Below are 22,283 nucleotides of genomic sequence, written 5' to 3'. Positions count from 1 at the left end.
AATGTCTCCATCTCTCCAGTATTGAGGCTGTCTCAATGCATTTATTGTATAATTTGTGCATGTAGGCAGTAGGAGATGAGCAGTGTCTTTAATATGTTGTCTGGTCCTGCGGCTTTGTTTTTCTTTGTGCTCGAGATAATGTTTTGGACTTCATTTGTTGTCAGCGGAGTCCATTCTGTTGGCGCTAGTGTATTGGTACTTTGATAATTTTCTGGGATGTTTGTTATTCCTTCCTTGTTGAGTATATTGCTCAAGTGTGTCATCCATTCTTCCATGTTTATATAGTGTGTCTACATTAGCTTCCTGGGATGTAGAGGGAGATATGGGTCTTTCTTTGCCTCTTCTACTATTCTTTTACCTTCTTCCTCTCAGTATATCCTTTTCTTTTCCCTGCGTGAGCGTTTTATCTTCTTTTTCTGTTGTAAACCTGATAGAGTGTAAGGATCTTCTTGTTCATTTTTAGTTCATGCAGGGCCTTCAGTACTTTTCTTAGCAGGTAGCATTCCTGGTCAAACCATTGTTTCGCCTTTTGGTCCTTTCTTGAGGTTGTGGCTTGTATTAGCAATTCCTCTAGTGTTTGTGCCGCTTCTTCTAGTCTTGATTCTTCAGTGAGCGCTTCTATTTACTTATCTGGTCGACTTGTCCTATTTTCTCAACGTCAATTTTTCTTGATAACAGGCATTTTGTTTGTTTGGTGATCGCCAATCTCCATGAATTTTCATTTTCATGGGGATATGCTTTCTTATTTGTGTGTGATTTGCTGACCAGATAGGGGTTATTTCTCCTTTTATGAGTGCAATATCTATCACGCTAAGATATAGTATGGAAAATTCCAAGTTCCCATGGAGGGAATTAGATATTTTTCACCAATAGATATAGTATATCGATTATCGCTAAATTGGCTTCCTGTGAAATGAGAAATTTATTGTATTCATGATTACGTGACGGAGTGACGGTGTCCTCTTGCCTGTTGAAAATTGCTGCTGATCGGTGCATTTAATTTCCTATTTTTTGCTCAGTTTATTAAAATGGTTGTGAATGTTTTTGATCGAGAAAAAAAAATTTGCATCAGAAGGATTTTTTGTGCTTGACAAAATTAGAAAGACACTGCTATGCAAATACTGTAATGTGCGAATTGAGTGACAGAGTTTCATATAAGAAGAACAAGGAAAAGGCGCTAACGATGACAGGCGTCAGAAGACAAGCTAGTCTCACAGCGGCAAAACAAGCTAAATACGATAAAGACAAATTCATGTTATCTACAACTCAAGTTTTTATGGAGGCAAATATTCCACTGGAAAAAGATGATCATCCAAAGATGAGAGGGTAGATAGAGCAATATATACCAGGTTTGTGCAATACTATAAAAATTTTCTGAAGAAGAAATTTAAGGTTATGTATTTCTAATAACTTTGTGCGGTTATGCTAGTTTTCTCGTTTAATGACATTTAGACCTAGATAATACATGCTCGATCCTTCATTTACTTAAAATTATAAATGATTTAATTCATTCAAATGATGTAAAAGAGCCCTCTAATATTAGGCCTCTTGATTTTTAAAGGTGCTGGAGGGAGACTTGCTCACAGCTGGAAGACTGCGGGAAGGTTCTGTACCTCGAATAACAAAAGTGGAGAAGGAAAGAAGAAGCTGTGAAAGATAAGGGAGTTTCAATTCTGTATGATGAAATGACTGATAAAAAAGGGCAATGTGTGTTTACGGTTCTGGTAAAAGTGCTTAGTTGGGGCGATAAAACAGTTCCGAAGTTATTCGTAGGGGGAGTGAAAGTTGTTGCAAATGCTAATGATACAGCATGTTCACAGACAATTATGAATGTAATTCACAAACTTGAAATTCAGTAATAGAATGTAGTTTCTGTAACTTCAGATTCAGCACGTCATAGGCAAGTGCATATACGCAGTTAGGGTTTTAGTTTCAGAAGGGTTAGTACACGCGCAGTGCTGGGTTAATAAACTGAATTTGGTGGGCAGTGTGCAGGCTGTGGAACTTAGAGCTTTGAACCAATGTGTTGTACCGGCAAAACTAATCTTCCTTTACAAGGAAGAGACAGCATGTACAGATTCAATTCTTGAAACAGAAATATGAAGATGAACCCACTAAAGCTAAACTCTTCTCTATTCCCTGTAATCACCAGGTGGAACACAAGGTTTAAAAGTGTTGAGTACCTTGAAAAATATCTTCGTGATCAGTTAGTAATATTGATAGTGAGAGGGCATTCTCAACGTATTGTAATGTAATGTCTGATAGGAGAACAGCTCTGACTCTCATTAATATGGAACTTATCGTATCTCTGCTTTTTTCAGACTGATGTGTAAATGATATACTTAGGCTAGGCCCTACTTGTTAAAGTGACAGCTGATACAATTTTTTCAAATTTCCATGCTTTGATATAATGTGTAATACTGTGTATGTTCTAAGCAGAAGCATGGCTCATGTATATGTACTTATGCAAAAATATAACATTGTTATACTGCAAATGTGATATTAACTAAGTTCTTGCTTTACCTGTTATTGCTGAAAATTGGAAATAAAATTGAGCAAAATTATTGATGAAATAAAATAAAAATAGCTAAAAATATACCGAAATAACTGTTAAAAAATGACAAAATTAGGCAAAAATATTTAACACAAACAGGTGCCTCTACTGATGAGGTGTTTTCTCCAAACTATATCACCCAGGAAGCTTAATATCCAACTTCAGTCATGTATGGAGTTGCATATCAATTCATGGATGTGGCAGAGAGCATAATGGAGCAGGATCAGTACAAAAAGGTGTTTCAAACCTGCCTGCTACCTCAGATCAGAGATTGGTTTCCTGCTAAAGACTGCTTTTTTATGCATGATGGAGCACAATATAAAGACATTGCCTTGGACAGGTAATAACCCAGACTGCAACCCAATTGAAAATGCACGGGGAATTGTTCTTTTCTTCAATCTTGACTTCACAACAACAACCACGACCAGAATCGGTCAAATCAAAAACATCAAACATAAGGCATGGTGATGAAATTCAGAAAATGTGCAAGGACCTTGTAGCAAGCATGTCAAAGAGGATCCAAATGATATTAAGAAAAAGGCAGTGTACACAAAGTACTAAGGAAGGCATAGTATGTTGATAAATTTTTATAATTATATTTCAAAAGTGAATTACTGTTAGTTTTATAATTTATTCTAATAATTTGCACTAGACTAAAGTGCCAGGCACAGCGAAGGGGATACCAACTGACAATTCACCTGAGAGCCCCTGGGGAGTTGTGCCCAAACAACAGGTGATGGTGGTAGTGACTATTGTTTTAAAAGGAAATACAACTAGTCAACCATCCTCCATTAATACCAATCAGAGAAAATACTGAAGGGGTCCAACACTTCGAAAAATGAAGGTGTGAGTCAAAGAAAGACAAGGGCCATGAAGGGCATGAACATGAAAGACTCCCTAGGCCTCGCAACCTAATACCGGTGGGGTCGAAAAAGAACAACAGATGACCAAGGTATATTAGACAGGATAGATGAAAGTGAGGAGCCTGCCACAAGTAAGTGGGAGCAATGCCAGGACTCTGCTAAGGGCCCCATGGTTGCCAACCCACACTCCCAATTTAAGAGGCCCTCAGGCTCCTTTTAGTTGCCTCTTACAACAGGCAGGGGATACTGTGAATGAATTCTACTGCCCCCACCTACAGGGGGACCCCGTACAACATGGGATAACATGGATCTAGTGGTACCAGCAGTAAGACTAATGGCTGGTTCCTCTTCCCACACTGACATGTCATGTTTATTCTTGCACATGTTCCTAGCTCTCCATATTAATCCAATACAATGAACTTAGATTTATATGTATTTCTTAGGTTTAGGTGAATATCACACATTACCTAATTCTACATTACACACAGTCCTCTCTGGACCAATTTTCACTCCCACAACAATGAAACGAATCCGTGAATCAGGTTCACAGCTGAAACTCTCCTTACTTACCTAACAGCTCTCCCTAAATTCCTCAGATCCTATGATGCTCAAGCCATACCTGATGCCTTTACTGTGGTACCAAGCTGCTACTATTAGGTACTTTAGAGTATCATGTCAATAATTTACTACACTCTAAACATTATTCCAAGGACTTTCTTTACAATTAAAATCTGTAATAGGGTTGATTACAGATCATCACAGCAAACTGATGAACTATCGAACAATAAAGACATGAACTACCGTTATTTATCAGAGCAAGAATTGCCACACTGATCACCAAGTCCTTATCTGAAATAAGATATGTACACCCCTGACCCTCAGAGGGCTACTGTAAACAACATTTGACTTTTTTGTACAGTCTAATTTCATACACAAGTGTTTGAAAACTGTACTGGAGAGGCATTTAATATCACAGTATTATGATATATAAGTAATAATAATAATAATAATAATAACGTAAATGTTTCCACCTTTTCAATACTACAATATATTCACAAAATTACAAAATTATACGGTACTAGTTTCGACCCATCTAGGGGTCATCATCAGCCGTATTGGAGCAAAGATCATTTGTGGCGAAATCCTAAGACAATATTATTTTAAAGAATAACAAGTGAAATGAGATGTTATGGTAATAGTTAATAATACAAGGAATATACATATTAAGAGGTTTTTAACAAAGAATAAAGTATAAATGGGGTGTTGTAAAAATTATAATCATGGAAATCAGTAAGTTCATGCATTGAAATGAAATATGGCTTAGGAAGAGGGCTTAAGGTGGGGCTGAAGGGTGCGGGAGAAAGTGTAATTGTCTTGGAAAAGTACCTTTGATTAAATTTAGGATTGAGTTTAGGTTGGCTGCATTATTGTTTCTGAGGAAAGTGATAAATAGATCGAAGAGTATGTTGGGTTTCTCTGAGATTTAATTGAGATTGTGACTGGCATTAAAGTATTGGTCTAGGTGTATGTAGTAATTTTCCATTATGTTCAGTAAAGGGCCCTTGTTTGCTAATACAAGGATGTCCATGTCTTGTTCAATATTGGTGAAATTATGGTTATAATCTTGCATGTGTTGGCCGATGGCTGAAAACTTGTTGTATTTTATTGCGTTAGTGTGCTCGTGGTATCTGATAATGAAGTTTCTCCCGGTTTGCCCGATGTAGGTTTTTTTACAGGTGGTACATTTGATCCTATAAACTCCTGATTTTAAAAAACTGCTGGTCTTGTTGATGTGTGAAGTATTGTATAAAACATTCATGTTCTTATTGTTGGTTTTGAAGGCTATTTTAATGCCTTGTTTCTTAAAGATGTTGGTTAACTTGTAGATATCATTGTTGAACGTGAAGGTGGAAAATGTTAGAGGTTTGGTTATTTCTGTTTTGAGGGTAGTTTTTGGGCGATGTTTGTGTTTATTGATTATCCTTTCTATAAAATGATTGCTGAAGCCGTTGAATTTTGCGATTCCGCGGATTGTGTTGAGTTCGTTTTTTAGATCTTTATTGGACATAGGTATGCTGAAGGCTCGGTGAACTAGGCTGTTGTATGTGGCTCGTTTGTGGGACTGGGGGTGCACTGAATCTTGGCGAATGGTGGAGGCTGTTTGAGTGGGTTTTCTGAAAATTTTATAACTGAAAGAATCTGAGTTTCTAGTGATGGTTAAATCTAGAAAGTTGATTTTTTGATTTGATTCGGATTCTAGTGTGAATTTGATATGAGGATCAATATTGTTGAGTCTTAAGAGGGTGGTGGGTGCGTTAATTGATTTCTCATTCATGATTACAAAGACATCGTCGACATATCTGGCCCAAAAGAGAATGTTTTCGAATTCGTTGTCAATTTTGGTGTATTCGAGGAAGTCCAGGTATATTTCTGCTAAGATACCTGAGGCCAGTGACCCCATTGCCAAACCATTTTGTTGATATATGACATTGTCAAAAGTGAAGAAGTTATTGTCGATGATAAGTTTTAATATTGTGATAAAGTCTTGTATCTCTAGTTTGCTTAAGTGGCTGTTTTTGTTTAAATTGTTTATAATTATCGGAATTAATTTTGATACTTGTATGCTTGGGTACATGTTTACAATATCGAAAGAGTGGATAGAGTGATCCGGTTGCAAATTGAACTTGTTTAGTTTTTCTACTAGCTCAGATGTGTTTTTAATAGACTTTTTGGATAAGAATTGATAATTTTTTCTTAAGAAACATTGGATGAATTGTGATATTCTGTATAAGGGGCTCGGTCTATAGTTGATAATTGGCCGGATGGGAATTCCGGTTTTGTGAATTTTGGGAAGAGCTTTAGCAGTGGGGAGTCCTGGGTTCATATGTATGAGTTTGGATTTTTCCTGTTCGGTAAATAAAAATGAAGTGTTTTTAAGAGTTTGTTTAAGTAGTTTTTGAATTTTTTTGGGTGGGGTCTTTTTTGATTATGGAAAATGAGCTGTCTGTGAAAAAGTTTTTTTGTTTTTTCAATATATACTTTTTTATCCATGATAACTTTCTAGATTTAACCATCACTAGAAACTCAGATTCTTTCAGTTATAAAATTTTCAGAAAACCCACTCAAACAGCCTCCACCATTCGCCAAGATTCAGTGCACCCCCAGTCCCACAAACGAGCCACATACAACAGCCTAGTTCACCGAGCCTTCAGCATACCTATGTCCAATAAAGATCTAAAAAACGAACTCAACACAATCCGCGGAATCGCAAAATTCAACGGCTTCAGCAATCATTTTATAGAAAGGATAATCAATAAACACAAACATCGCCCAAAAACTACCCTCAAAAAAGAAATAACCAAACCTCTAACATTTTCCACCTTCACGTTCAACAATGATATCTACAAGTTAACCAACATCTTTAAGAAACAAGGCGTTAAAATAGCCTTCAAAACCAACAATAAGAACATGAATGTTTTATACAATACTTCACACATCAACAAGACCAGCAGTTTTTTAAAATCAGGAGTTTATAGGATCAAATGTACCACCTGTAAAAAAAACCTACATCGGGCAAACCGGGAGAAACTTCATTATCAGATACCACGAGCACACTAACGCAATAAAATACAACAAGTTTTCAGCCATCGGCCAACACATGCAAGATTATAACCATAATTTCACCAATATTGAACAAGACATGGACATCCTCGTATTAGCAAACAAGGGCCCTTTACTGAACATAATGGAAAATTACTACATACACCTAGACCAATACTTTAATGCCAGTCACAATCTCAATTAAATCTCAGAGAAACCCAACATACTCTTCGATCTATTTATCACTTTCCTCAGAAACAATAATGCAGCCAACCTAAACTCAATCCTAAATTTAATCAAAGGTACTTTTCCAAGACAATTACACTTTCTCCCGCACCCTTCAGCCCCACCTTAAGCCCTCTTCCTAAGCCATATTTCATTTCAATACATGAACTTACTGATTTCCATGATTATAATTTTTACAACACCCCATTTATACTTTATTCTTTGTTAAAAACCTCTTAATATGTATATTCCTTGTATTATTAACTATTACCATAACATCTCATTTCACTTGTTATTCTTTAAAATAATATTGTCTTAGGATTTCGCCACAAATGATCTTTGCTCCATACGGCTGATGATGACCCCTAGATGGGTCGAAACTAGTACCGTATAATTTTGTAATTTTGTGAATATATTGTAGTATTGAAAAGGTGGAAACATTTACGTTATTATTATTATTACTTATATATTATTCTCAGTTCAATACGGACCAAAAACATGAAATTCATAACCATCAACAGTATTATGAACCATATGACTGAAGAAAGGAACATTTTTATTCCTAAAAAAAGTAGCATGAGAGAGAGAGAGAGAGAGAGAGAGAGAGAGAGAGAGAGAGAGAGAGAAAGTACAAACCTGATGTCAGACTGGAAAAGAAATGAAGTGAGACTAAACAAGGATCCTGGAGGAGAGGAGCCATGCATAAGCAAGTGCATATATACAGTCTTATTATTTTTAAACAAGCTGCCTCTGTGGATCAGTGGTAGTGTCGGCCTCCGGATCCCAAGATAGCGGGTTCAAACCCGGCAGAGGTAGTCGGATTTTTTGGAGGGTGGAAAAAAGTCCATTCGTACGATGTTGGCATGTAAAAGATCTCTGGTGACACATTTGGTGTTTACCCGACAAAATTCATTAAATCTCAGCCATAGACGCCCAAGAGAGTTTCGGTTTACTCGGTCTGCCATCTAGTGGGCTTAGAGTAAAACGGAAAGTCGAAATTGACGAGCAGACAGCCAGATGGCGTCAAATTGAAATGTCTGCACACGGTAGCTGAGGCCACACGATTATCATTATTATTTTTTTTTTTTTAACAAAAACTTACCTCTCGTATTTACAGGCGGCCATGAATGACAAGGTAATATGGATCTCCTGCGGAGACATTACGAAGCAATAAACATAGAAATTACACAATTTTTTATATTATTTGTCAGTAACAACACTATGCAGTGAATATACGGTGCCTCAACAGCCTAATGGAACATCGGAGAGCTATTTTAACTATTTTGTGAATATCCTCCACGAGTAGATGAAAATGCTTCCAAGTGTTGGCGAAATGTCGAGATAGGGTGCTACGTGCTCTGACCATTACTTCTCTCTCTTTAAGATGGTATTTGGAATTGTAATAGGGAACTGTGCGTTCGTAAATCTCCTTTTTCTCTAAGTATACATTTTCAACGATCATTCAAGCTTTTAAGTAGCAAGATGCCAACATATGAAGCTTTTGTTTTTCTGTCTGGATGCCAAACTATCTTTGAACTTGATCTTCCACAGGTTGATAATGCTGTTTGGATTTCAGCTTTCCTTACTTCACAAGCAAAATTGAATGTTTGACAGCCATAAAGAGAGTCTTATCATTTATGATACTTAAGATCATACTACAGAAGAACCATGAACCATTCTCTTACCAGTAAGTAGCTGCTTTCCGTTCCTTCATTGCTTCATGCAGTTTATTTTCCTTTCCACATGTATGCTACCCTAACTATCTTTTCAGTATACACTGGTTTTCATTTGAGCTTATTGAAAGATCAGATGTCAAAAAGTTTCCTCAATTTAATATTGCTGTTGACAAATTAATCACTACCATGTACAAAAATACAGGTGAAACCAGTCAAAATGTCCACTGCATTCTTATCTCAACAAAACAACAACAACAACAAAAAAAAAAGGATTAAAAAAAATAATATTTGTTCGTGCCGTCGAGCCATGTGGATCTTTTGCCCCTACTGGCACCATATTGTATGAACCTGCGCATAATTGGAATGGCGATGTGGAATGTTGTGTGTGAGGAAAGGAAGATTGAGGACGTAACAAACACCCAGTCCCCAGGCCAGGAATATTAATCATTACAATTGAAAACCCCTGACCCGTCCGGGAATCGAACCCGGGCCCACCACATGACAGGCGGACGCATTACCCCCTACGCCGCGGGGCCGGACAAAAAAAGGATTAGTAAGAATAACGTTTTTTGCTTTACGTCTCACTAAATACTTTTTGGGGATGCTGAGGTGATGTAATTTAGTCCCGCAGATCTTTTACGTGCCAAAAAATCTACCAACACAAGGCTGACGTATTTGAGCAGCTTCAAATATGACAGGACTGAGGATTAGTAAGACTGAACAGGTGTTGGAAAATAGTATTCGTAGATTATGCAAATGATTCTGAAGTATTCTTCATAAGTTCTTAATTTGATTGTTCTATAAACTGCAAAAGAAAATAGGGAGACAGAATGACTTGCTGAAATGAAGGTGGACCTGATCCACAAATTACAGAGCAGTTAGTAAAAATAGAGGGATCAGTCACTTGAATCATCGGTATGAGAAGATAACATACCGCTAGAATCACTCCACTATTCCACTACCTGCAGGTCACTTCTCCTCACAAAAAACAAGAAGAAACTTACAATATTTTATTCTTATAATGTGTATATAATGTGTGTATAATGTTTTATCTAAGTTTTCTTTCCTTTCTTTTATTCTTTTCCCGCTTGACAATAATGCTCAATTGCTGTTTTTATTTGATGAACAGAATTAGGGTTACCAAATTACAAAACAATATTTTCTAGATATATATATGTATAAAACTTTTAGAACTAATATTTCACAACATTTATTAAAACAAAACCTATATAGCAACTACAATACTTTACATAATCTGTAATATACAAATGGTACTTTTATGAAACATAAAAATATATTATGCAGACACAGTTTCAACCATTGTCTTTTTAATAATCTCTCCAAAGTTCTCATCACAATCATCTGCTCCACCTGATCCTGACACACTGGTAGAGGTAGTAATTGCAACAGATGGTATTTTATCAGTCTCAACACTTCCTAACCTACTCTCTTGTCTTACAGGGGTAGGTTCTGAAGTCAAATGATCCGCTGATGTACCACTGCTACTGAAAGTGGCAGAAGGCCCAGGCAAAGCAGATGTTGAATCCTCGAAGGTAGTTGTACTGTTGTTTGTCCGGCCAGCAGTCATGTACGCATACCTTCCTTGCAAGAGTTCTGAAAATGGCTCTAGTTTGTTACTCAAGGGACACACTGTATGTAGGTTTGTATAATGGCTGTGTGTCATACTGGCAGATTGATCTTTATTATTACCACCCGAAGAAGGTGCCGGAATGGGCCGCTCTTGTTGAGTGTAATTTCCTCGGATATCTGCAATCGATTGAAAGCCTTGATAAGAATTATTAGCAGAAACATGTGGAGAGTGATGCTGATGAAATTGTGAACCTGAAGCACCAGCAGCCAGAGCTGCCTCTTTATAGTTATTCTCTACAGTGGCTTTCTCACGACTGTAAATGGAACTATAATGACCAAATGTGCCTGATGCTGAATGATGAGCAGGAAAAGTTGAGAATCCTGTGGAATAATTGTATTTGGAGTTAGGTTCCTCATAGTGTACCACATCTAGGGCATTGGTGGTGGCTGTTGGTGCTGCAGTTGAATGCTGAGAGTAGTTAGAAGTGGTATAATGAAAAACTGTACCTGGTAAAATTCCTGTTGGTCCATTGAATGGTCGTCCAGCAACAGTTGAGGGCTGATTAAAATGGAAATTAGTACCAGAAAATTCCTGGTGTAAAGCATTGTGAAGTTTTCTTTGGTGATGTAGAGAAGAATTTGCATGCAGAGCAAATCGGCTGTGATCGAGGTTAACGCTATTACCATTATTATTATCTAAATGTTCTGCAGACAGTTCATTGCTGTTCTCTTCAGAATAGCACTCGTCTCGAAAAGCATACAGGTCCAATGAATCTTCCCTAGCAGGTAACTCGCCAACTAATCCTGAGAACGCTGATGTAGAACCCATGTCACCACCACCTGAAATACCTGGCCCTTCACCTGGAGGACCATAATGAAGATTAGTAAAACTTCCTGCATGCACACAGGATTCCACCTCAATGCCTGACCCAAGATTTATGTCCCTCAGAAGACTTCCATTGAACTTAGGAGCACTTAAAACATCTCCTCCAGCTGAACTGGCAGATGATTTGGCAGACTCTTGGTAAGAACTAGAAGGATTCATCAACCGATCTTCATTCCTCCATCTAACACTAAGGGATTGCTGCTCAAGTTTGGCAGCATTTGAAGTTTCTTCCTCTTCTTCCAGTTTCTGTTTCTTCTCTAACTCCAGGCGCATTAAAGTATGAATGAAATGTGTTCGAACACGTACTGGATTAAACTCTATGCGTCCACTGGAATTTGCACAACCATCGCGTGAGCACCCACAGGGAAAGTTTAAACGGTCCACCTGCAAAAAGAACATCAAAGTGAGATACTAGAAAAATAGCACAACATACGTTCATTCACTAAGTTCTTGTCATCTAGAAGTTGCTCAATGGCAAGCTATCATACAGTTCAATTACTTCTGTAACAAGACCCTTAGGACAGAAACTGTCGCTCTTGCTCTAACTGTTAACTTACAATTCACAGGGCTGAAGAAGGGGAGGACTAAATCAGACATACTCTACAAGTTGCAGGCAAGCAGCATTGCCGACAGTGAGAGGAGGCAAGTTTGACCCAATGATGCAGGTAGTCGAGAATTCTTTAGAGGACTATCATGTCACCAAGGAGAACAAAATGAACGACTCCATAAAGCTCGCAAACAAAATCTGTGGGAGAAAAGGCAGATAAAGTGGAAACTTAAATAGAAGCAAAACAAAATGAGAGTAGAGGAAAAGTATTACAGTACAATGAAAATGGAGGAGGCAATAGCACTGTTTCTGACAAATTTGGTGATAGATTAACATTTACTTATGAGCCAGCAAGAATCATTTGGTTTATTGTAAAGGGTTAGATTTTATTAACATCAAGTCTTTCCAGCGTGTCAAGTCGTCTAACAAGTTCTGGGGAGCTAAGTATTGATTGGCGCTGAATTCGATTGAAACCACCTCTCTGTCACGTGACAAACTGGGTTCTCATAGCGAGGAAGTGCGCGTGTGCACAGCTGAGAGCGGGCCACACGTCTAGAATAATATGAGCCAATAAAAATGGCCAATGAGCCAATAACTTGTCAAGCTACAGACTCACCTCCGAACCAGAGGCTATAAAATAATTTCCAGTTATTAAATCACTCTTATACTTTCACTTCTTCCTATACTTTGCGTTCTGGTACGCTTATGCTCCGAGGTTTCAGCTATCATAGTTCTACAAACTTGGACCAGAATACAGAGCAGTACTATTGCCTGCTGGACTGAATCTTGTGAAATTTTGCATGGACTTAGTCAAATTTTCAAATGTGAGCATTAACTTATTCTACCACATCTATTAATCTTCTAAATCTAATTTAATCACATTTTGTATGATCGTCGAGCCTGCAGTAAGTGTAGTGTTCCAAAATTCAGTGAAATGTTACCTGGCTCACACGTACACTAAACTTCTACTGTGTCAGTTACAACTACTCTTCAACTAAGTAACCTACGTGAAGGAGACAGGAATACAACGGGAATTGTCGCCTCTACAATATGCATTTCACCACATCAAGAGGATTGTCAAGATCATCGCGGGACATCAACCTTCCTGCCAGCATGATGTACTAAACGTGTGAGGCACCTCTAACACTGAGGGTATGGACGTGAAGGTCATGCTGATATAATGGAGGAGCTGATCGAGAATTGAACCCCATCATAAAATTTAAGTACCATTTTGAATTTGTTTTGGTTCCATCTATGTAGAAACTAGATGATCTCTCTCTTCTTTTAGCAGTATTTTTGTTAAATTTGGTCATATTTAATGATATTTCACTTTCTTTCCTTGAGGTAATGGTAGACTAGTTACATGTGTGATTGAGCTTTGACACTCAATTAGTGTACAATTGAATTAAAATCTAGCAAGTTCCATCTTTTCAATACAAAATACAATGTTGTTGAATGGTATTTACAACTTAGAAGACGGCGCAGTGTAACAATTTTATTGTACACAACGAGTTTTTATCTACAAATGGCTAACAATGTATATAGGAAATTAACATTTTAACATTAAAGGACTGTATTCAACTTTAACTCCTCAATTTTAAGATCTATTTGAATCCGACATTACGAGTGTACAGAATTATAGCTATTACGGAATTTTAAGACTACTCATCACCCAGATGAGATTTTATATTTACGACATCACAAGAGTTTTCTTGTTGTAAATTAGAGTTTTTCAAACCAGGATAATTTAGATTTTAAGGAGTTAAGTTTAGCAATATGTTGTTTTTCATTGTTTATATCGCCAAGTTTTTTTCACTTACTACACAGCTGATGATGGTGTCAAAATGAAACACCGAAACATGTTCTGTAATAAAATAATGTTGTAAATACCATTCAACAACAATGTATTTTGTACTGAAAAGGTGGAACTTGCTAGATTTTAATTCAATTGTGATCTCAGTTCAATACGGATAAGAAATATGAAGTTCCTTACATTTAATGATGAAGCCCACCAGGCATGTATTATAGCTCATCGTTATATGAATTTAAGAATAAAAGTGGGAAAACTTGGTAAGGATATTAAATTTATTAGACAATGTATGGCACATGATTTGACTCCAAATTTCTTGAAAAGTGTTCTAAAAAGGGACCCAGGGGTGCCGCATCAAAGCAAAACCTGGCTAAATAACGAATTAAAATTTCTCCATAGAAAAAAATCTTTTTTGAATCAGCAATTATATGAGGCCCACCTTAAAGCCATAGTCTTTCTTTCTACTTCACAATGGAACCTATTTCAAAATAAAGTTCAATTTAAATTATCTAACGTGCTTGCAAGTAAACAACTAACATTGGAGAATCCTAGTTGAGTAATTATTACATCGTTGAAGCAAATGAATTTAAAGACAAGACTAAAGATCATTTTGTTTCAATTATAAAGGCAATGATTTAACTATGTAAAAACTGACAATCTGGAAATTAAGAGTAGGCCTATCCAATTTAACAAGTAAAGATATTTAACCCTTAGCCCTCCTTTTTTTCTGAACATTCCTGCCTCTCCAGCTCCATTTAAGAATCTACTTGCAGAGGCATGAGAGACAGCACAAACATATTGACAGCATAGTTATAAAAATCAACTAAGGAAAACACAAAATAAATATAATACAAGTACAATACAGTATTCAGGTGCAATGTTCACCATTTTCAAACCTGAAATTATCTCACGACAGTCGCCTTTTGTCTGTAATAGTGCATTGTGTGGAACTTCCCAAAACACTCGCCGGGATGTAATCCAGGCTTTTTTCTAAAAGTACGGTATTGCTGAAAAACAGTCTCACGCCGTAATTCAGGCTTACTGTTCATTGCCATATTTAGAATTACGCCTAAAGATGCTTTGAATTCAGGAAGAGTAACATCTATCCACGACCTCCTAACAAACTCGCGTGTGAGGGGAGTAACCTTTTGCACGTTTACATTAGCATACAGGTTAGTCTCGTGCACAATTTCCAACAATAACTTATCAGTCATGAATAATTGGAAAAAGCCAACCTTACGGTGGTTTGTAAACCTACGTACCTGTGAATGGGCTTTTGAACTCCAAGTCAGTGTCACGCTATTTCCTACAGCCATCAGTAGAGGTACCAGCACTGTCATTTAGCATAATTTTCTCATTATCGAGATTTTCATCACTCAACTCACCAACACAATCTCGTTCAGCAATATCTTCCTCACCACTTAATTGAAAATCATTCTCACTATTACTGAAATCAACGTCGCTTTCACCTAAAAGTCTGACTATTTCTTGCTCATGTTGCTCGAACAATGCCATGTTGCTAAGCAACCTCTGATTACAAACTCACATGGTCTTCAAAGAATGTGCACAAAGCCTGATTTCAAAGAGATTATAGCTATATATGGCTTCATATTGTCGTCAAAGGATGGCAGTAGCTTACTGTACCTGTAATTCATGCACGCGTGACCCGACAAGGGAATTATATAGGGAAGAAAATCATGATTGCCCGACATAGGATCTATGAAGGATATTCTCGTTGTCGGGAATGGCCCGTTGCGTGAGTGCTAAGGGTTAATTTCAAGTAAGGCATCTCAAGTCAACATAAGATTGTTAGACTAAAAGTGTGCAGTCAAAGATCAGGTTTTATATTGTAAAGTGACTAATCTGCAAATAGGAATTCATCCAAAGATTTATCCGTGATCTTAAAGCCAAATCATGGCATAAATATTTTCAACTAGGCAATTGGCTAATTACCAGTGTTAATTATTTAATTAATTAACGAGGCTAATAATTACCTAGACTTGAGCAGTAATGAAATATTATTGAATAATTATTAACTTAGAATTAAACAAGTTATTCACCACATGGTTAACAGAGTCCGAGTTAATATGTACAAATGAGGAAATAGCTAGAATGAATTTTTTTTTGTTAGCAATGACTATGTCAAGACGTCTCCTCAATTATTTTTCTTTGAAGCAAGTAGAGGCCTAATTTTGATCTTTGGTTATTTTCCAGCAGATAATCTTTTGCCTACGGAAATGAAGAACAATTCCAGATCAATTGTACAGTCAGATCCAATGTTATCCACGTGAAATATTAAAGTTTGGAGTCAGCACGAATATTTGGTAATTATAATTTAAGATTGCTTAAGTAATGAATGTAAACCTGTAGTTTTTATTTGTTATTTTTCTTCGTTGTCAATCCTACACCTTTTAAATGCCTCTAAAGAAGGACAGCCCATGAACGAACGGTCAACCTTTGGATTCCTTGTGTACAGGCTGAGCTGGACTGGGAAAAAGGGAGCATTTAAAAATGGCTTTTCCAAGCGTGGGCCTCGATTTTAAAACTCTTCCAGGTTTTAAAATGGCTTTCCAAATCTAGGTTTGACCTTGTGCTGTCCAGTGTTATGACATTGACAAGATCAGACGACCAATTAAATTCCAGGTTAATTTAGAGACATTTATTGCCCAAATTTTTGTGGTGACATAAGCAAGTTTTCTTTGTTAGTATTTGTTAGTTTTGTTGAATATAAATTCTTGCTGACGGTTAGGATGGTTTTTTTCTCCCTTTTGGAATGCATAAGATTTGTTCTGAAAAAATTTTCACGAAGATAACAAATAATTGCTTTTATTACTAGATGGGCTCGATTCTCGATACTTCCTTGTCCTGATCCAATATTTTCTCAGGTTAAAAACACCATTTAGTCAATTAAATTTTGTTAAACATGGAAGGTCTCAAACAATTATTGGTGGGAATGGAAAGGAGAAAACAGTAGGCAATAGCTAACCTTAGTGACAATCTTATGGCTAGGCAAGAGAATCTTTAAAAACCCTTGGTGAAAATCTCGAAAAAATACTTAGCGACACTTTCAGCACTAATCAGGCCAATCTTGAAATAACACTCAGTGAAAGTTTCAATGAGACACAGGCTAATCTCGAAAAAACACTTAGTGGGAAGTTTAGTGAAACACTTAGTAAAAATTTCAATGAGAGACAGGTCAACCTCGAAACAACACTTAGTGCAAAGTTCAATGATCTCTAGTATTTTCAAACAAAGACAATGGATGAAGAGGATTACCGGGCGAGTTGGCCATGCGGTTAGGGGTACGCGGCTGTGATCTTGCATCCGCTACATAGTGGATTCGAATCCCACTGTCGGCAGCCCTGAAGATGGTTTTCCATGGTTTCCCATTTTCACACCAGGCTGTACCTTAATTAAGGCCACGGCCACTTCCTTCTCACTCCTAGCCCCTTCCTGCCTCATCGTTGCCATAAGACCTATCTGTGTCGGTGCGACGTAAAGCAAATAATAATAAAAAATAAAAAACCTCGAACAAACGCTTAGTGAGAAGTTTAAGGCCGGTCTCCACTGATTAACATTCAACACCACATGTTAAATTTAACATGTTACAATTGACATGCATACTGTGATTGTGTTTTCCAATTGAGTTTGCATGTTAACTCAGAATGTTGAGATTAACACTTTTAACACGTTGCCATATTTTCCACTCCAAATGGAAAACATGTCAAGTCAATTCATTGTTCGTGAGATGTCGGCACAGCTTCGGCAACTTCCGTGCTGTTTCCCTGCCAACAGATAGACTAAACGACATGCTTCTCATGAAATAGGATTATAGTTATAACACTTCGCAACACTCATTCTCTTTGTTATAAGCTACAAATACAGTATAAGCAAGTATGTCATATTCTCTGCACTATACCGGTGGAGCAAGGAGATTATTCTGGAGTTGATTAATGATATAATAGAAAGGCCTTGTTTGTGGGATGTCTCATCAAAGGAATACAGAGATAAAGCGAAGAAAGGCGACAGTTTCCAAGAACTCAAAATTATCTATAATTGTTCCCACGAGTGCACCAGAAAAACTAGCGTCCCTCCGCTCCCAGTATAGTCGAGAATTGTAAAAAGTTCAGAAAAGTCTGAAGTCGGAGGCGGGAGCGGACAAAGTTTATACTTCAAAGTGGTTTGCATTTGAAGCAATGAGCAGGATGAGGGGAGGAAATGTGCCTAATAAAACTGCATTTCTAAATCATAACAAGAAGCAACAGTGGCAATAACAAAAGTCAAATCCTCTTCATCTTCTTTCTTTTTGCTAGTGGCTTTACGTCGCACCGACACAGATAGGTCTTATGGTGACGATGCGATAGGAAAGGCTTAGGATTTGGAAGGAAGCGACCGTGGCCTTAATTAAGGTACAGCCCCAGCATTTGCCTGGTACGAAAATGGGAAATCATGGAAAACCATCTTCAGGGCTGCCGACAGTGGGATTCGAATCCACTATCTACCAGATGCAATCTCACAGGCGCGTGCCCCTAACTGCATGGCCAACTTGCCCAGTAGTCCTCTTCATCCATTGACTTTGTTTGAAAATACTAGAGATCACCTAAATGTATTACCACAAATTGATATAATGAACTACCTGTATATAGACAAAGGAAGTCAAGTTTAACATGTTTATTACGTGTAGACACAATGGTAAATGAAACAGTATTCAAAATCTAACATTTAACATGTTGATGGTGTCACCAGTTAACATTTACATTTTTAACATTTAACATCAGTGGAGCCCGGCCTATAGTGAAACTCTCAATGTAAAGTTAAATGACATTCAGCAGCTTCACCATGATGTGCAACTGTTCAGTGGCAAATTAGCATCAGTACAAAGTGATTTGGTGATAATCAAACGTGATTTTGCAAGCATGAAAGGAGAAGTACAGCAGAACATTACAACAATGCTGACGGGCATATCAAACGAATTTGTTGAACGGTTAGCACACGTTCAGCAAGACATTCTAATGGGAATAGATAAATACAACAACGAGGTCGAACGATCCTTCCAGAATGTCGAAGACAAGACTGATGATAACATTTCGGACTTAGCAGCCACAAAGTTGGTTTGGGCGAAAAAGTTCATCAGCCTTGACGAGAATTTGAAACAAGTCAAGCAAGGTATTCTCAAGGAATATAAAACTGCGCAAACCCGTAACTCAGAACGGTTTGACTACTTTTACAAGGGACTTGAAGGAAATCAACATGAAACAAAATCTATAAAATTGATTCACGTGAAAGAAATGTAAAAATGTAGGAGACATAAATGATCAGAAATTTAATACTATATAACTTTAGTAATGTATTTGTCAATAGGACAAATATTTGAGAATTAAATTTTAGTCCTTCCCCTAAACTAACATTTCTCTCAGCGTGAATACAATTATTTATGGCCTAGATTGTAGAGTCTTATTTCCCAACTTTACATACCGATTTTCATTAAATTCTCTTCAGCCATTTTCTCGTGATGCATGTACATATATACATAAATTACGGAAAATTAAAAATTGCATTTCCTTGCTACTATGGACACGACTGATACAAAAATACCATCCTTTTTAAATTCTGAGCAATGTACAGACAAAACTCTTATTTTATATACAGTATATAAACATACCAATCATTCCGATATCTCAAGTAAAAATTAAGGGTATTATCCCCGACAAGTCGGTTTAGTGTAAACAGCAAACAATAGTAGATATTAAGATCGAAAATAAAAGGTTTTTTTCCATACATTTTTGGCTATGACAAATAGTAAATTTAATATTATCTTAGGGGCTGACTTCTTAATGACATACCAGGCCAAGATTGATATGAAATCAAATTCAGTTCATTTCAAGAAAGCCGACTCGTCTGAAACCACGATATTTAATCCTGCAGAGCTAGAGAATCAATATTATTTTCTTTTGAGATCTTGGAGATCTGTCGCCTTATCTCCGAGCGAAACCGAAGACCAGGAGGTAATATCAACATAAATGGTCCGTTATTGGACATTATAAATTTTCCAGTAAACTCATTCCTGGTTGCCAGCGTTTCGTCCCCATGTGTTAAGTTGGGCTTATCAGTTGGTACCTAGCACATCCACTAAGATGCATGGCTAGTGCATACCGTGGAGGCCACTGCGTAGACTACTTGGTGGAGGCCATTGCATAGGCTACTTGGCACTGTATCTTGGTGGGTGTGCTAGGTACCAACTAATGAGCCCAACTTAGCACACGGGCAAGAAGGAATGAGTTAGCTGGAAAATATACAATGTCCAATAATGGACCATTTATATTGGTATTATAAATTTACTCATTCGGGACAAATATTTCAGGTTCCTTATGGGAATCAACATCTATATCATCTGATGGCCAAGAAGGCATCAAATTTTGGTAATGAGACAAAGTCTCTCATAGTGCATTGGCACTGCCGGTGGATCCAAGTAGCCTACACGTTATGCACTAGCCATGCGTCTTGAAGGGTGTGCTAGGAACCAACTGATGAGCCCAACTTAAAACATGGGGGCGAAATGCTGGCAACCAGGAATGAGTTAGGTGGAAAATGTATAATGTCCAGCAACGGACCATTTATATTGGTATTACAGTAAAACCTTGTTAATTCGAAGTCGTTGGGACTAAAAAAATCGGACTTCGAATTACGTGATTTCGAATTAACCGCCAATTCGTCATTCAGAAGTGCCAACCCTTGACACGTTACAAAATATTCCAATGCCAATTACTGCTTGCAGTTAACCTCGATTCACAGTTTAAACCTTTCAAATTCCATGAAAAAAAACTATTTTTGAAATGCATCCAAGAAGGTGCATTTAGAGTATAACATAACCTCTCGCAAGGAAAGAAAGAAAAGCACGATTCAAAGATGAGGAGAAAACTATGCAGGCTCCCACGTGCAAGTGCTTTATTTATTCATTGGATTACTGTATTGTATGCATTTTAGATGTCCTGTACTTGCACAGAAAGTACCAGATTCCCTTAAAATATCGTGGCTAATCAAATTTTCCTATGACGAGGGGAGAAAGTCTCTCCCTTCTGCATGACAACACAATACAGTCACTCTATCCTCGTACAATTTCCCGCCATGCATTTCTCTCGTACTTCAGAAATGTAAACACTTGCCGCATCATAAAGTATTCTGAGACCCATTAATGCATGCAATCACCTTGATTTACAGTTTAAACCTTTCAAATGCCAAGGAAGAAACTATTTCTGAAATGTATCCAATAAGGTGCATTTACGATGTTCGAATAATGCACTTTGATAAATAACTGACAAACATAACCTCATGCAACGGAAGAAAAATCACACGATTCAAAGACGAAGATAAATTATGCTGGTTCCCCTGTGCAAATACATTATTCTTTGGATTACTCTACCGTTTGCATTTTTAGATGCCCTGTACTTGCTCGGAAAGTGTCCGATGCCCTTAAAACAGTGTGGCTTATCGAACACTACTATGATGAGGTGAGGTATCCTCTTGCTTCCGTGTGCATTGCAACACAGTACAATGACCCCTGGCACTTGTAGAATTTCTCGGCTGGCACTTTCTCATTTAAAACCATAAGTCCGTTTGGGCTCGACATTAAAAGAAAGCAATGCAGTTTCATCAGCAATGACAATATTGTTCGGTGCCTATGAAGTGATTATATGAGCCACACTCTTTCGTCAACTGTTGGCATCGCCAGTGTCTGCGGATTCTGTTTCTTCGCACACTGCCTGCTGTGTGATATTATGGCGTTCCTTAAAAATGTTGAATACAAAAGAATTCCGATTTCACTCGAACTTAGCAATTATGAAGCACACTGTAGACACACCGAAGTGTATGAAAGTGCAGAAAGCTACCCCAGCACATTCCGGAAGACATGTTGTATCACAACACGGATAAATTTTGAATTTAAATTACTCTGCAACATACTACTGTTTTAAAATTTAAAGGCAGTTTTGAATTAAAAGCCTGAATTTCGGTAATGGGGCCGACATTGTACTTCCAATTACGAATTATCTGTATTTCGAATGAAACAATTTAAATAACATGCAAAATAGTATCTCATGTTTCCGAGAACGAGTGCTTCTTTGAATTAGACGGGATTTTGAATTAACCAATTTCGAATTATCCAGGTTCTACTGTATAAATTTACTCATTCAGGACAAATATTTCAGGTTTCCTATGGGAATCAACATCTATATCATCTGATGGCCAAGCAGGCATCAATTTTTGGTAATGAGACAAAGTCTCTCATAGTGCATTGGCACTGCCGGTGGCTCCAAGTAGCCTACGCAGCGGCCTCCATGATATGCACTAGCCATGCGTCTTGGTGGGTGTGCTCGGTACCAACTGATGAGCCCAACTTAGCACACGGGGCGAAACGCTGGTAACCAGGAATGAGTTAGCTGGAAACTTTATAATGTCCAATAACAGACCATTTATATTGGTATTATAAATTTACTCATTCGGGACAAATATTTCAGGTTCCCTATGGGAATACAA

The 22,283-nt window shown here is 37.5% G+C and overlaps 1 protein-coding gene across 8 annotated transcripts in view; it reads right to left on the bottom strand.

The window, feature by feature from the left end:
• Positions 1 to 10,112: 10,112 nt before the first annotated feature.
• The window catches only part of Axud1 (AXIN1 up-regulated 1), a 371,647-nt gene continuing 359,476 nt past the window's right edge, over positions 10,113 to 22,283 (bottom strand). For 7 of the 8 annotated variants that reach the window (XM_067145319.2, XM_067145318.2, XM_067145326.2 and 4 more), the window contains one exon: positions 10,113 to 11,778. In XM_067145319.2, the coding sequence (XP_067001420.2) occupies positions 10,216 to 11,778 (1,563 nt within the window). In that variant the 3' untranslated portion in view covers positions 10,113 to 10,215. The remainder of the gene's footprint in view (positions 11,779 to 22,283) is intronic. The other variant, XM_067145322.2, reaches the window with a different exon arrangement.

This window comes from Anabrus simplex, chromosome 4, assembly GCF_040414725.1.
Source record: "Anabrus simplex isolate iqAnaSimp1 chromosome 4, ASM4041472v1, whole genome shotgun sequence".
Classification (NCBI taxonomy): Eukaryota; Metazoa; Arthropoda; class Insecta; order Orthoptera; family Tettigoniidae; genus Anabrus; species Anabrus simplex.
The sequence above is the reverse complement of the archived record's forward strand: the minus strand, read 5'-3'. Positions and strand labels throughout refer to the sequence as shown.